Here is a 15,560-nt window from a genome sequence, read left to right as displayed (position 1 = left end):
AAAGCGGATTCAAAAGACGACGCGCGAGAATGGTGACTACAGTTTTAACTCAAGCGAGACTTGGTCAAAGGGCTGAGTCTTCTGAATCCATCGAGCTCATGCGAGGCAGGATCACAGCATGTTGCCGCTGAAAATATGCTGCTATATACACCGCAATACTCTGATATTACAAAAACAGCTGAATGAATAGGTAGTTGTTTGTATTGTGGTATGAAAACTTTGTGCAGACAAGCTAGCTCTCCATGTCTCCCTCTGCATGTGCTTAGTGCTGAATATACATCTCTCCAACAAGTACTTATGCCACCTCCCATAAATCCTGTAAACTATACGCATGTCCTATAAACATACAAACTCAGTCGGGGGTTTGTATATCTACAAATGATGTGGTATCGCTTTGCTTTGTGGCTATAATGTTTTCATGTCAGTGTGATGCGGAGGATACTCTAAAAAAGTGGCGAAACATCTGATCCACCAAGCGGCCTCAAAACACCATATCAGCATCTTCAACACACGACTGTAGCTCCAACACCAAACAACTCAACACCACTGCCCAAAGCTCACAGAACCTCTGCATCCATGGCCGCCCCGTCAAACCCGCGGTTCGCCGCCCCCCTGCCGCAATCCACGCGCTCCAGCACCCTCGAATGGAAGTTCCCCAAGCCGCACAGCCAGCTCGTGCTCACCGGCCGGTCCCGCGCCGCCTGGCACACGTCGTTTGTGATCCCGTCGCTGAACCTGCTGCTGGACGCCGGCCTGGTGGTCAACAACCAGCGCCCCAAGCACATCTTCCTGACGCACGGCCACAGCGACCACACGCTGCTGGCGCCGGCCTTTGTCAAGCGCGACGACCCGCCGGACGTCTTTTGCCCGGCCGAGATGCGCGACGCCTTTGACGACTTTGTGCTGGCCAAGACGATGCTCAACCGCGGCGGCGAGATTGGCGCTGAGGATGCCGAGGCGGTTGGCCTGGCGGTGGACGACGAGGCGGTGGTTGCGCGCAGCGAGGAGCTGGGACGGTCGCCATCGTCGACGGCCTTTCTGGGCACGCATCGGACGCTTGCGCTGCGGCCCGGCGACTCGGTGCCTCTGCGGCGCGCCCAGGGCATCACCGCCACGGCCTTTCGCTGCCATCACCAGGTGCCCTGCCTCGGCTACGTCTTCAGCAAGACCACGCAGCGCCTCAAGCCCGAGTTCGCCTCCCTATCGGGCCCGGAGCTGCAAGCAAAGCGCAAGGCCGGCGAGGACCTCACAGCGCCTCACACTGCGTCCATCTTTGCCTTTATGGGCGACACCACGGCCAAGACGCTCGCTGAAGAACCCGTCTGGCTGCAGGAGGGCATCCCCGTGGTGATTCACGAGTGCAGCTTCCTGTATGAGGAGCACAGGGCGCAGGCGGAGAAGACGAAGCACACGCTGTGGAGCGACCTGGAGCCCGTTATCCGCAAGTGGCCGCGGACGACGTTTATCCTGACGCACTTCAGCATGCGGTATGCTGATGCGGAGGTTGCCAAGTTTTTCAGGGAGATGCCTGATCCGCCGGAGAATATGGTTGTGTGGGCAGATTTGGAGTTATGAGGGAGGAGACGAGAGACTCTATTCCAGCAACACCACCAGCAGCGGAATTCTGTGGCTAAAGTTTGCAAGCCGGGAGAGCTTCACCGCCAGATGCACCGCCTTTGATGAGCTGTCACTCGTGTTACCGTATGTATGCGCATTTCAGGTGCATTGTAACAAGAAAGATGGTGGTGCTACCACAGATGATGCTCTGAGATGAAATGTCAGGGGCTGTGGGTGTGGTGCGCGGACATACATCGGATGGATAAGAAGGAGAGAGAGTGAGAGATACAGCAGCTGTGATTGCTGGAAGAAATGAAAATCAACAGTGATTGTTTATTTGATTGTGTATGGAACATGCCTGAAGCTATTCACAGCCCTCTCCTCGCTTTACACAAAAGGGGACGAAAATAGCTATAAAAAGCACCACGCCATCCTAGTTCCAGTTCATCGGGACTCCGCCTCTAAAACAAAGTCACAATCGAAGGGAAGACATGAGAAGAGAGGACTGTCCGCCCTAGCCTCTACGGCAACACCACGCCGCGTCTCACAAGCGCATCTATAAAAGGCAAAATCTCATGAACAAGAAGAGCAAACAAACTTTTACTTCCAAGCTCCAGATTTATTGTCCGAGCGTTCGAGCAATGATGCAAAAGTACGATTTAAGAAAGGGGCAAGGTTCGGTCACGTCCACCTGGGGAGCCCACTCAGACGAGACTATCTTGTAACACGTACCGAAAATAACAAGAAAAGGGCGCTGTATCTGTTGACTAGATTTCAAATATAGACGGTGCTGCCTCACTAGACTTGAGTTTTCGCTACTGGAATGGATATAAACGCAAAACATCCTTTGTTCACCTCACATATCCGGAGGAAGTAAAACAAAGAGCTCTGCGGCTAAACGATTTACCACACAACTATTCACAACTCAACCATCATCCTCCAACCCCAAACAAACACTCACACACAATTCTCATTCTCAAAAAATAACGCAATGTGCGTCCACTTCCAGTCCTGGAACCGCTGCTCCTCCTGCCTCCTCACATTCAACCGCCGCCTCAACCGCGTCCCTTGCTGGAACGGCTCCCTCTCCCGCTGGCGAATCCACCACCACGGCCTCTCCTGCCGCAACGGCCTGTACGAGCGCGCCCCAGATGAGATTTACACGCATAGGTGCTGCGGGAAATGTAGCCTGGAGGCCGCCAAAAGGGCAGCAGCAGACAAGAACATGAAGTCGGGCACGACAGAGGCGGCTACTAGCGAGACGACGATGACGATGTTGAGTTTAGGTTTGAGGGGGAAGAGGGTTGGTCGGCTTGTGGCTGCGACGACGAGGAGAGCTACAGATGTGAAGAAGATGCTGATGCGGTGCTGGGCGTTGAAGAAGGTGTTGTGTGGACGAGAAAGTGTGTATAGGCATAAAAAGGGGGAGAGGGGCCATACTCGAGGCAGGATATGGATGCTGAGATACTAGCAAATACTCTCTATTAACAACAATTCGATTTTCCTAGAGCAACAAATCTCAAATAAACAATTCCCAAACACATCGTCTAATTTTATTCCATCTTTTCAAAGATCCCATCGTCAAGAGTGAATCAACAACACCCTCGTAGCACTACCCCTGCCGCATGTTTTCGAATAAGCCTCATCTCATGCGCGGCCTCCTGTCCAACTCGACCTCGCCGTGTCACAGAATCGCGGGTCCTCGCAGGAGAGATTACACAGAGATGGACCTAATGATTAAGGCGGTGAGCATAATCCCCCCCTTTCTTTTCCCTTTTATTTCTTGTCATTGGAATCTCTTCTCTTCTTTCTCTTAGTGATGTGGTGCTTGTGAGGCTTTATAAAAGCTTTATAAAAGGGGGGCTTGGGTTCATGCAACTGCCATTGTATTTTCTCTAAACGATGGTGCATTTTTGCAATGAAAAATAAAATAATGTTCGGTGTCTATCTATCTATGTACCCACCAGATTGCCTCTTTTCTTATTTGAAATATGATTATCTCGTGCTGCTTCAAAGTGGTCATGTGCGCGCTCACCCGATAACTTTGCCTTTTCAACTCACACACAAACAAAACGGCACAGCCTCATATCATATCCATAAATAGAATCGTTGCCTTATTAGATAAGACGCCTTTTTAGGTAGCTCAGGGCTTGTAGAAGAACTTGCCGAGCTCAATGTTAGACTACAATCACACATAACCTAATACGCGGGCACATAAACTCCATCTACTGATACATCAAAGAACTCACATAGAACAGCAAGAACTGATCATCAAGTCATTGTAAATATTTCATTCAGCAGCACATTACCCATCTGCCGCCCATTCACTAAGCCATGATGCAGTTACATCACCATTCGCTATTTATCCACGCCCCAAAAGAGCTTTGTTAAGCTAATGAAAGATCCCAAAAGATAACATCCTTATTATATATACAAATCCCGCGTTTCCTGTTTTGACAGTTTCCATGCCTTCCGCCCTCTCTTATAAAAAAATCAACGAGTCCTCTTTTCTTTGTGTCTTTTAATGCCTACATATCGTATATGGAAAAAAGAAGAAGGAAATTAAGACACTGGCAAAGGAAGCCAAGAAACTCGATTCGAAAAATGACCCAGTGGAAATGGCTGGCCGTATTATAGGTGCTTTGTTATATGCCGATATAAATGCTTCTCAATCCTGTCGTGTCGTTTCGTGATAAAGGATCCGTCTCTAGTATAGTAGCGTATAAAACATTTATAATTTGTCCTTCTTCTCCTCAGTCGAGGCCTTGGGCTCCTCCGCCGCAGCTTTGGCCATGAGATCCTTCTCGGTAATGTAAAATTCAGACTTGGTCTCGAGAAACTCCTTGTGGAACATTTCGAGATAGTGGCCGGGAACCTGCTGGCCGACAAAGATCTTGATCCAGCTGTCCTTTCCGGTCCACAGATGGCGGATGAAGCGGCCTTCGCACTCGGAATCACTGTTAGGGAAACCGTTGGCGTCAGTGCAGGCGAGCTGCTTGATGTCGTCGGGGTAGTCGTAGCGGATGAAAGTGCCGAAACCGCCCTGGTCAGTAGGTCGGCCGGGAGAGTTGGTGCGGAACTCGACGCATTCGGGGTGCTTGCCGTTCTCCTCGGGACATCCCGCCCATGCGTCCATAATCTCGTAGGTCTTGGCATTGTTCTGCGTGATGATGAAGCCGGTGTTGAGCATGAGCTTTCCAAACTTGTCCTTGTTGTACTCGCGATCAGGGTCGACAGCAAGGGCGAGCGAGTTGTTGGTGGGGCTGATGTCCCAGTAGTTCAAGAGCCACTCGAAGGGGAGGTCGAGGTTCTGGAAGATGGCGTCGGAATCGAGGTACAGGCACGTCTTGTGCTTCTTGAGGATGGTGGAGATGACGGGGGCCTTTTTCCATGACGCGCGACGGTCCTCGGGCTTTTCGATGGCGACAAAGTAGTACTTGTATCCGTGGATTTTGGCTGCAGATGATCAGATTAGCCGACTATTTTGTCAATGCTGCTGCTGCTGCTGCTGCAATTCTGGCAGCGCGCGACAGAGTCAAAAGGCAACATACCATAGAGCCAGTGGTTGAGCACGCCGACAGACAGGCCGTGGACCTTTTCGGCATCCTTCTCCCAGCTCATAACAGTAGGTCCAAAGACCTGTCCGGCGACATCAAAGGGGCGGTTGTCGAGGTCGATGATGCAGAGATCTTCGCCCAGGGGCTCCGGGAAGTGAGTCTCGTGCTTCTGCTCAAACTTGAAGGCGCCAAAGGGCTGGTAGAATTTCGCATCAGGCTTGATGGAGGGCTTGTGCACCTCGAACCACACATCGCGGAGGGTAGAGTCGGCCGTGACGGGCTTGACGGGCTCGGAGGGCGACGACGGCGATGATGGCTGGTCGGGCTTCTTGTGCTCAGAGGGCGCGCTGGAGCCTTGGTTCTGGTTTGGCTGCGTTCTGCAGGCGAGATAAGGTTAGCCTTGGATATGCGAGCAGGGAATACGATGCGATCTGTACGACGCAGACGCACCTATTGGGCAGCTCAATGGCGTCCATCTGGTTCCAGGCCAGGCCGGCGAAGACGATGATGAAGATGATTGTGCCGGCCAGCAGGGCCGACAGCTTGGAGGATCGAACGCCGCCGACAAACATTATCGCTGCATGCTCTGTCGGGACGGAATTGGAGAGAGGCTCTTTGTGCCTGTGTCGCGGCGCGAAAAGAGGTTGAGAGTGCCTAGTAGCGTAGGCAGGGGAAAAAGAGGGATCACGAGAGTGGAGCCTGGGCTTTTGGTAGCGAACGACGATCCGCGTGTCCACCGGCGAAAGGGAAACGAAGGAAAGAGGAGGACAACTGGTTAGCAAGAAAAGAAGGTTGGAAAAGAGACTGCGACAACCCAAAAAGCAGGGGAGAAGAAAGGAAAACTACTAGTGTACGGAGTAGCAGTAGCAAGAGCCAGTGAGTGACTCGCGGCACAGACAGACAGCGCAAGGTTTGGGCGACGAAAGCGTGGCGAAGCACCCGCACGAGGAAAAGAGAAACACTTGCACTCAGTGGAAAAGGGGCTCGGCACCTTATCCTAGCGCCTGGCGTCTCTGGCCTGGCCTGGCTGCTCCCAGCTGGCGCGGCTTCTCGCGGGCACCAGGCGCTGGGCTTGGCGTCTTGGCGATGATGGGGAGCGGCGCATTTGCAGCGGCGTTTGGGGGCGGTTGGTCGCTAACTTTGGAGCGATGGACGCGCCTGAGGCAAGGGGCGATGCTATTGGGTACGTATTTTATTGCTTTTTCACTTGCAAGGTTTTTGCCAATAGACTAAGTATTGTTGATGAGTAAGAATGGCTTCTACGTTGGACGGATGCAAGGGGTGCTGGGTTATTGTTTCAGCTTTCAATGCTTGCTGCTGTTATAACAACGTACACAAAGGAGCACACAATCAATTGTAGTTATCAGTTAACAGTAGGCTTTGCAAAGGGATCCTCCCATCAACAACCAATCACCACATGCGCCAAGACTCATCCCTCGTATTGTCTTAACTACCAACTCTAGCCTGCCAGCAGTCAAAATCCGGCATCCCGCATCATGCACGTCCATCCTCCCAGATCGCCGCTTCAGGCTCCCTTTTCCGGCCGCTTCGGGGTTTCGCACGCCGCGTAATGTCAGGCTGCTTCAGGACTTTTATTCGTGTCGTCACGCTGCGTCTGTGCTTTCATGCCGGAAGCCATCTAGGCGCCCCGGGCCGATCTACGTCTCCGGATTTGATGTCGTGATTACAAGATTAGCACAAAATACACTATTCGCTCTCTCATCTACCCGGAGTTTGTCAATTATTGCTACTGTTGAGAATATCTGTTGAGTCTTGAGAAATTACATATCTCATACTGCAAACACGCAGTGGCTAATTGAACCCAAGAGGCCGAGACCCCACTAAGATCTGTAAAACTACATCTCTACGCAGAGATATACGATCAAGCGAAAAGGAAATAAAATGAATACAAAAGATAAGAGTAATAGCAAAAGACGCGAATCGAAATTAGCAGCCATTATGGAGCTTAATGAAGCCTAATTGTGGTTACAACACATAAAGTCGTGGGATCCAAAGACCACTTACACATGCCGCGAGCTCCCTACAACAGGGCCTAGCAAGCTGTCTGTCGCGTTTATATCTCGTGGCACAAAGGTACCTAAGGAAGCTATTCGGAGTAGCGCAACATTAAGCCCACAATTCATTCCGACATGGCCTGTGTAATCATCTATACAACTGTTTTGGATGACGGCCGTAGATATAATCGTTTTAATATTCTGGTATAAACACATTGGGAAGACGAAAACGCCCTGAGCGATAGCTTAAAGCGTGAACTTTCGCCACCCTTTGAGGAGTAAGAAAGGTTAAGCAGCAAACGAATTGACTCCGCTTTCGGGGTGTGAATGCCTTGGCGCCTGCAGCTGAATATGGAAAGTTAGTGTTCTCAACCTCTCCTTTCGGTGACTCAAAAAGATGATTATCCTGTATGGTGTTATTCATTGCATTATATCTACAAAAGCGGCAAAAAGAAAATCTAATGCGTGAACTGGGAATCGAACCCAGGGCTCCCCGACGTTGCGGATGGCAACGGAGAATTTTACCACTAAACCATTCACGCTGCTATTTGATGTTTGTATCTCGTCTATTTGCTCCTATACTCCTTAGCTATGCGCAGGTCCAATCCTATGGCACCAATCCCGCCCATGCGAGACCTGGTACTCGCAAAGACTCGTCTCCATCACGATGCTAATCAATCCCGCGATGCATATTCCCCCGCTGTCACTCACTGTTGTGGCGCTGAGGCTAAACTCTCGTTCTTCAGCGGGTACCTTCTCCATAATTTCAGCAAAGCAGTTCACGTAAACAGCGCCGCCGAGGAGGCCTTCCCAGAAGATGATGATGAACACAATGTAGACGGAGGGGATGAAGAAGAACATGGCATGCAGCGTCAGCAGAATAAGATTGCCCACTTGGAGCAGGGATGGAATGTATAAGTGGTGGATACGGATAAAGGCCGTAGAGGATCGCGAGATGAAGACGCCGAGCTGGTATAGAAATCCATAAAATGGATAGAACTCGCGGTACTCTTTAAATGGCGACGATTCGAGTGGGAAGAGCAGCGTTGGAGAGACGCCCTGGTTGATGGTGTACTCAGCGACGTATACCATACACAGGGGAGCCATGTAAGGAATCACCAGCGATTTGGCTTTTCGCAGATTGTCCTTGAGCGAGTTCCCGTCGCCCTTGTTCATCGCGTAGGCAGTATTCGCTGAAAGGACAGAAGGCTCTGGCGCAAGCAGGGCAGAAGTACTGGCTGCCAATTCCTGCTCCGTCGGCTCTCCATCCACTTCGTCTTCGTCTCTCCCGGGAACAGCATCGTATTCCTTTAGCGCACTGCCCTGCCGTAGCGGCTCTAGCGGGAGGACGAAGAAGAAGCTGATGAACATGATGACAGGGAGACACGCCGAGAAGAGCAGACTCTGCTGGACAGTGAATCCCCACCAATCTGTCAACAGCACGTAAAGCCCAGCGCCGACCAAGCCTGCCGCGCCCGTGCCAGATCCCCATCCCGCCAAGCTCACATGTCCATAATAATGAGAGAGTCCCAAGAAACTGAGCTCCCCTCCGCCGCTGCTCAGGCTGGCCAGGACAACGCCCACCATCTTGACCGGCACCGACTTTGACGGAGGCGTAAGCGCAATCATCAGCATGCCGCCAGCAGATAGCGCGATGAAGACGATGACTCGTATCGGGTACGGCACGCGATGGATAAAGTAGGGAGCGATGAGCTTTGTGAAGAACGAGGGCACGACATCGGCGAGGAGGACGACGCCTTTTGGCAGCGAGCCGACGAGGTCTTGGGCGGCGGAGAGGATGATGACATAGAGCACATTGTTGATCAGACCTATGGGAAGACAAATTGTTAGCTCAGTTGCATGTCACACCGAATATGCATGGCTAATAATCGGATTGGAGTGCGCACCAAGTAACCAAAAGGCAACGACAACTCTCGTGCTGGGGTGCTTCACCAAGCTCGTAAACCGAGAGCTGTATATTGCCCACGATGATGACGGAGATCCCGGCATGGGGAGAAGCCCCGACGCAGACGGGGACCGACTAGACATGTTAAAATATCAAAGCGCCAGTAGTGATTCATCATAAAGAGAAGAGCATCATTGGGTTGATGAGCTCTGAAGAAGCTTGGGGGAGGAAGCTGTAGAGTAGCGGCTGGGCAGGTCACGCTACAACATGCCTGCGCTCGCGGCTAGCGATAAGGAGTTGGATAAGCAGTGACAGACTATGACGCACTAGCAGCCGGCACTTACACGCTCACAAACACCATATGATACGCCTGGAAAAGAAGAAATAGCTGTTCAATTCATATTCATTCATTCATTCATTCATTCAATTTTTCTCTTTTATGTACTACCAATCCATCACTTCCAATACCCCTCCGCCTCGCGACTCGCCTCCGTCACACTCTCCGGCGGTACCCATCCCTCCGCAGACATGCTATCGGGCACGCTCTCAGGTGTGTAATACTCGCTGCCCTTGAATTGCGATCCTCCAGGTCCCGGCGGATTGCTTCCAACATTTGCCTTGGACGCAATCTCTCCCTTAGTCGCAATATCGTCGCGGCTTCCAAGGCCTTCAATGTCGGGCACTGGTGTGTCTTCAACATCGTTGTCGTTTTGGCCGGGTTGCTGACGGTATGATTCGGCAACTTTGTCCTCAGGTCCTCCTTTGCCTTCGTAGAGATGACCTCTAGCTTGTCTGTTGAAATAGTATATATATTAATATTTGATGTTAACGTACAACGCAGTCAAGCTGACTCACCTGCCGCGGGCATCGAGATCTCCTCCCTCACTTGGAGGAATACGCTTGTTGTAGCCTCTGTTTGTGCTCAATTCATCTCCGTAAGTGACTTTAGCAGAATCGAATTTCTTTTCCGCATAAGAGTTGACACCGGCGTCGTCCAAGCCTTGGGGACGAGCGTTGCCAGTCTTGGATTGATAGGTGTTGAGGTCTTCCTCGGCACGACGGGAGATTTCCTCGTAGTTGGGCATTTTGAGAAATATCACCGAATAATCTGCTAGTGATTTTATCAAGAAGTATAAGTATTTGCTGTTGTGAGATTCAAGGAATAATGGCTGTTAAGCAGTGAATCTCACAGTATTTATATCTAGCAGAAACTCAGCGATGTCATCTGCATGACTTCAGAGTAGAGCAGTATGATTTCATGATACCCACCACGGAGGCGAAATGTGGACCACGATAACATATCTGACCGCCGATGGCTTTGAAAAAAAGTGTTTAAATCATATTATTTTAGTATGAATTTTATTAGAGACGAATCTATGATGATGCAGACACTATGGCTTGAGAAGGTTGACGCCAGAGTTGATCATATGGTATGATCGTCAACTTGCACTGGGGCCTCACCCTACAAGTTGCAACTTAATTGCTGGCAACCGTTCAATCAACCCGCTCGATTTTCTTTTCTTTGACTTCGAACTTTTGACTTAGAAAAACCTAAGTATTTGTGTATATCTATTATAGAAACCAATTGTAATATCGTTGTCGTAATAGTTAGGTAGAATTTCCGATTCTTTTGATATCATATACACCCGGCAAATTGTCGGCTCAAACCGCCAAGAATGTCGCGATCGCAAAAACGTCCCATATCGATTTGCGCCGGTATCCAGAAAAAATTATTAATCTACGAATTCCCATTCGATCAACCACAGACCTTTCTTCAGCGTCCCATTGCGCTATCTAAGCATCTAGCTCAAGCACAGTAACATACATCGACGCCAAATAATAGAAAAAAAAACAACAACACAGCATCAAGCATGGCAGACGACGCCGAATCGGCCTGTCCGGTCGACCACAAAACCCGCGATGCTTGGCTCCAAGCCGCCCGCGCCGCCGAAGCCTCCAAGCAGAGCCAAACCCCAAACCAAAGCCCACCGGCCACATGCCCAGTCGACCACTCCTCCAAACCCTCATCATCATGGACCCAGAAAATCTCCTCCCTCATCTGGTCCACTCCCTCCTCCGAGACGCCAACCATCCCCGCCAATCACCCCACGATACCTTCACATCCCGGCCTCGACAACGGCCGCGTAACCTCGACCATCCCGCGATCCTTCTCAGCAGACGCAGAGGATTGCCCCGTCGATCACGGCGCCTCTGCGAACCCGTCCAATGCGGAGATTGAGTCTGGCCGCGACGCTTCGGGCAACTGGGTCTACCCCTCCGAGAAGATGTTCTTCGACGCCATGAAGCGCAAGGGCTATGACGCTCGCGAGGTGGACATGAAGACGGTTGTGCCGATTCACAATGCCGTCAACGAGCGGGCGTGGGAGAAGATTAAGGAGTGGGAGGCTCCCTATCTGATTGAATCAAAGTGTGTAACTTCCCTCCCTTATCCTCCCCTTTGGACATGTATGTCTAACAAAGTGATTGAGCAGATGCGGCGGCCCCAAACTCACCTCCTTCGCCAACAAAAGCGAACGCATGACACCAACCGCCCGCATAAACACCATCCTCGGCTACACCGCGCCCTTTGACCGCCACGACTGGGTCATTGACCGCTGCGGCACCCGCGTCGACTACGTGATTGATTTCTACGCCGGTCGGCCTGGAGGTACTGCTGGAGGGCCGAGTTTCTACCTCGATGTGCGGCCGAAGCTGAATACGTGGGAGGGGGTGAAGATGCGGGCTGCGAGGTGGACTGGGCTTGCATGAGACAGAAAGGAGACTTGAACAGAACGAGGTGATATTGCTCTTTCTCGATATGATTCATGTTTGAGATGTATAAAATGGGGCGTTTTGGGATGGGTATAAAAAGCATGCTGCATTAGACAGATATAAACAGAGCTGGTAGTGCTCTTTGTATAATACAATCTCCCTGTACAATTTAAGAGGTTTGCTCGTACGAGTAGTTGCGTCCTGTCATTCCATCGTTATGCTCCTATCTTCGTTGAACTTGTATAATACAGTGCTAGCCACATCTGGCGAAAAGCAAGCGAAAAGCTCTCTTCCACTCATCCATCATTGCATATTCCTAGAAGCAGAAATAATTTAGGCGTTCTTCGCACGCGCACGCCGGATTTGCAGCCGCACAGGAGCCTTCGTCTCCAAAGACTGCGTCTCAACATCCCAGCCTTGCGCTGCCAGCTTGGCCCAGAGACCGGGACTGTTGAACTTTGGCTCAAAGTCACTATCCCTGTCCCTGCCCGCGATGCTAAACTTCCTGCCATTGCCCTCGACGCCGGCGTCGCAGAACATTTGGTCCAATTTCTGCGTGTATGCGCCATTGTCGCCCATCAGCCATGCGACTTCCATGGCGGCAAACCAAGCTCGGATGGCGTCGATAGGTTGAGCTCCGGCCCAGAGAAGTAACTTAATGGGAGTGACGCGACCAGGGACGCGAGAGCAGATGAAACGTGTATGGTTGATGCCATCGACAATGATAAGCTTGTCATGGGGATCGGAGCAGCTCAAAGCGTGGCTATAACTCTCGGCAAATTCGACTTGGGCTACTTTCTTTCCATGGAGATTGCGCATTATGGGATTCCAGAAGATGATGTTTTCTCTTTCGGCCACTTGCTCGGGAGTCAAGACTTTGCCGCTCCTGAGATACTCTTCAAAAACGATTGTAGCTCGTTGGCGGTTCAGTGTTGCCATACAAACACTGCGGACGCCAAGATAATTCGTCGCGAGATGAGCAATAACGAGGAGAATCATCAGAATAACAACACTGGAGTGATCCTCAATCATCTTGACCACCAGCGTTCCCACAAGCAAACCGACCAATCCCACGGCTGTCTCCTGGCTAGCTTCCTTTGCGTTGAGCTCTGCTAGATTGTCATGTTTCGCAAAGTGAACGCTCAGCGCTGCCTTGCTGGCACCAGCAGCAACACCGCATAAAGCCCTAAGCGCTTGACCTGTACTGAGCGCAATGACTTTGCCCCACGAGCCCAGATACGGACTGTACAGCTCCAAGAAGAAGGCGCTGTCGTTGAAAACATCGGCCAGGAAACGGTATCGCTTGGCATCTGGCTCGATGCGAAGGCCGAAGCGGTGGGCAAACACGATGGTGGCAATGCGAGACATGGCATCCTTCATGATTGTGAGAAGGAGGGCAAACGTAGCGGACGACGAGGCATCGCCAACTCCGAGGCCTTGAAGCAGAGCGCGGTTGGCAAGGAGCGAGCTGATGGTTGAAAAGAAGGCCTGGAGAGAATCAAACATTTGATATGCGAGGTAGTCCTTTGAGACGGAGTGCGGGAATCCCACGGGGAGGAACGAGTCCATGACTGCCTTGCGCCATTCTCGGAGAGAGCGAGAGAACAGGCCGTTGGACGTTTTCTTGAGCTGAATCTGGATTGAGGATTAGAATATGAAGTGCTTATCGGATTCGCAGGGTGGAAGAGGGAAGAAAGAGAGAGGGAAGAAGCTCACTGGCAAGATGTGGCCGTCGTGGGCATGAAGCCATTGCTGCTGCGGGTGGCCCGATTTGTCCAGCTCTACAATCTCGACGTCGTTACCCCAGGCCAGCAGATCTGTAATCTTCTCCATCGGATCGTCCTCGTCTGGCAACATGGCTGTTTTATTCACCTGAAGCTTGCAGGCGTAGCAGTAAGCTTGGAATGGATGCCGAGCTTGTAGATTCAGGAAGAGAAATGCGCGCTGGAAGGCTGTCTCGAAAAGTAAAAAAGAGCTCACGACGATATGATGAGAGAAAAGAAAGACCCAAATTAGGTGAGAGGAACAAGAGAGTGAAGTGTGAAGCGTGTGCCAGGTTTGGCGTGAATGGTGCAGAAGGAAAGTTGTCAGTTGCAGGGGTGAGGTTGCGCGCATGGCAGGTGAATCAGAAGTGGCAGAAAGTAAAAGTTCCAGCAGCTGCCTGAGCCACACAACAGCCAATCAGCAAATTCTTAACATGATAATTATTCGAAATCAATTATTTCCGTCTCTAATGCATCTATGGATGTGTATCAACTTTTGTTCGCTGGAGACTTATGCACAGCTCATTACATCCCATCAAAACGCCGTATTGAATTGCCTGCCCGTCTATCGCTTCACAGGTGTGCCATCCTCAGCAACCAAAAACTCCTCCGTCTTCTGCGGGCCCTCGCCAACGCCCGTCATAATCACTCTGCTGACGCCCTCCTTGATTGTGCTTGCAATGCCCTCGTCCAGCTTGACGGTGGAGTTTGCGGCGCTTCCCTCCTTCCAGCCTTCTGTGGCGGCGACGAACGGCGCAAAAGCACCCAGCACTGTGGCCGCATCCTCCTCCAGATAGTAGATGACGGCATTTGGGCCGGCATCAAAAGTATAGGCAGCGACGGTCTTGCCCGCCTGAGCGTTGATGGCCTCGACGGCGCGGATTGCGGCCCTGGAGACGTCGTTCATGTAGAAGATGGGGGGGTAGGTATCGGCGCAGGTGGAGTGGAACGAGTTGGAGTCGCGCATGGTGACCTCGGCGAACTTGGCGAAATCGCGATTCTTGATGGCGTCCTCCATGAGGGCCATGTTGGCGGGCACGACGGTTTCTATTCTCGACTTGAAGAGGCCAGAAGTGGCGACGGTCTGCTGCATGCCGGAGGTGGAGGAGACGCCCTTCTTGGCGGCGCTGACGACCAGAATCAGGGCTCGCATGGAGGGCCAGTGCGATGCGGGGGCGACGAGGTCGGCCTTGGAGTCGCTGCCGTCCTTGTTGTCGCCCATTCTCCAGGCGACGTAGCCGCCGAACAGACTGCGGCAGGCAGAGCCAGAGCCCTGGCGAGCAATGATGGAGAGCTCCGCGGGCGAGTCGGGGAGCTCGTAGAGGTTGGCAATGGCCTGGACGAGAGCGGCGAAGCCAGCAGCGGACGAAGCCAGGCCAGCAGCTGTGGGGAAGTTGTTCTCGGAGACAATCTTCAGGGGGAAGGTCGACAGCTTGGGCAGAGAGGCGTCGGCAGCCTCGAGAGCGGCTCGGCGGGCGCGCAGCTCGCGGAAGCAGGCCTGGGTTCGCGCGCCGGAGATATCAGAGGGCTCGCCATTGAGGAGGAGGCTGTCGTCGCCCGAGTAGGTGGAGGAGCAGGAGGCGGTGGTGAGGGTGCGCAGGTCGTTTTGCGAGAGCGTCACGGAGAGGGAGCTGTTGGTGGGGAGGTTGAGCTTGGCATCGCGCTTGCCCCAGTATCTGACATTGATGTTAGCAGTCTATTCTTCTCTGAATCTCCTATTCCTCCTTGTAATTCTCAAGACTCGATGCCTAGACGTACTTGACAACGGCGATGTTGACGGGAGCGGTAGTGCTCGCGCGGTAGACCTTTGTGTCCGACATGGCGAAGGCTGATGCTGTGAAATGCGACGACAAGTGGTAGAATCGGTGGCTGCGTGGAACTGTCCTGTTTCTCGTGCAACCGGAATTCCAACGACTGCTGCAAGAGAGAACAATGGGGACGAGATGCTCGGGGACGATTAGGAGAAGTTGGCGAGAATGGATGGTGTTGG

General features: G+C 51.9%; 6 protein-coding genes across 6 annotated transcripts; 2 read left to right on the top strand and 4 right to left on the bottom strand.

Moving 5' to 3' along the window:
• Positions 1–576: 576 nt before the first annotated feature.
• TGAM01_v204552 (RNase Z) lies at positions 577–1,575 on the top strand (the record flags this gene model as incomplete). The annotated part of the gene is made up of 1 exon (XM_018804549.1): positions 577–1,575. One exon carries the CDS (start codon positions 577–579, stop codon positions 1,573–1,575), a length of 999 nt encoding a protein of 332 aa, XP_018662362.1.
• A 2,713-nt stretch (positions 1,576–4,288) lies between these two features.
• On the bottom strand, positions 4,289–5,686 carry TGAM01_v204551 (hypothetical protein; the record flags this gene model as incomplete). The annotated part of the gene is made up of 3 exons (XM_018804550.1): positions 4,289–5,013; positions 5,109–5,491; positions 5,565–5,686. 3 exons carry the CDS (start codon positions 5,684–5,686, stop codon positions 4,289–4,291), a joined length of 1,230 nt encoding a protein of 409 aa, XP_018662363.1.
• Positions 5,687–7,714: 2,028 nt separating this feature from the next.
• On the bottom strand, positions 7,715–9,178 carry TGAM01_v204550 (hypothetical protein; the record flags this gene model as incomplete). The annotated part of the gene is made up of 2 exons (XM_018804551.2): positions 7,715–8,958; positions 9,037–9,178. The coding sequence occupies 2 exons, from the start codon at positions 9,176–9,178 to the stop codon at positions 7,715–7,717; spliced, it is 1,386 nt and encodes a 461-aa protein (XP_018662364.1).
• A 312-nt stretch (positions 9,179–9,490) lies between these two features.
• Positions 9,491–10,120, bottom strand: TGAM01_v204549 (hypothetical protein; the record flags this gene model as incomplete). The annotated part of the gene is made up of 2 exons (XM_024549449.1): positions 9,491–9,827; positions 9,891–10,120. The coding sequence occupies 2 exons, from the start codon at positions 10,118–10,120 to the stop codon at positions 9,491–9,493; spliced, it is 567 nt and encodes a 188-aa protein (XP_024405789.1).
• A 786-nt stretch (positions 10,121–10,906) lies between these two features.
• Positions 10,907–11,804, top strand: TGAM01_v204548 (cytochrome c heme-lyase; the record flags this gene model as incomplete). Its single annotated transcript, XM_018804552.1, has 2 exons — positions 10,907–11,463; positions 11,528–11,804. The coding sequence occupies 2 exons, from the start codon at positions 10,907–10,909 to the stop codon at positions 11,802–11,804; spliced, it is 834 nt and encodes a 277-aa protein (XP_018662365.1).
• Positions 11,805–12,140: 336 nt separating this feature from the next.
• On the bottom strand, positions 12,141–13,922 carry TGAM01_v204547 (hypothetical protein; the record flags this gene model as incomplete). Its single annotated transcript, XM_018804553.2, has 2 exons — positions 12,141–13,442; positions 13,524–13,922. The coding sequence occupies 2 exons, from the start codon at positions 13,920–13,922 to the stop codon at positions 12,141–12,143; spliced, it is 1,701 nt and encodes a 566-aa protein (XP_018662366.2).
• Between the last annotated feature and the right edge of the window lie 1,638 nt (positions 13,923–15,560).

Source organism: Trichoderma gamsii, assembly GCF_001481775.2.
Source record: "Trichoderma gamsii strain T6085 chromosome Unknown Scaffold_13.2, whole genome shotgun sequence".
In the NCBI taxonomy this organism is placed as follows: domain Eukaryota; kingdom Fungi; phylum Ascomycota; class Sordariomycetes; order Hypocreales; family Hypocreaceae; genus Trichoderma; species Trichoderma gamsii.
Note: the sequence above shows the minus strand (reverse complement) of the source record. Positions and strands in the feature narration are given on the sequence as shown.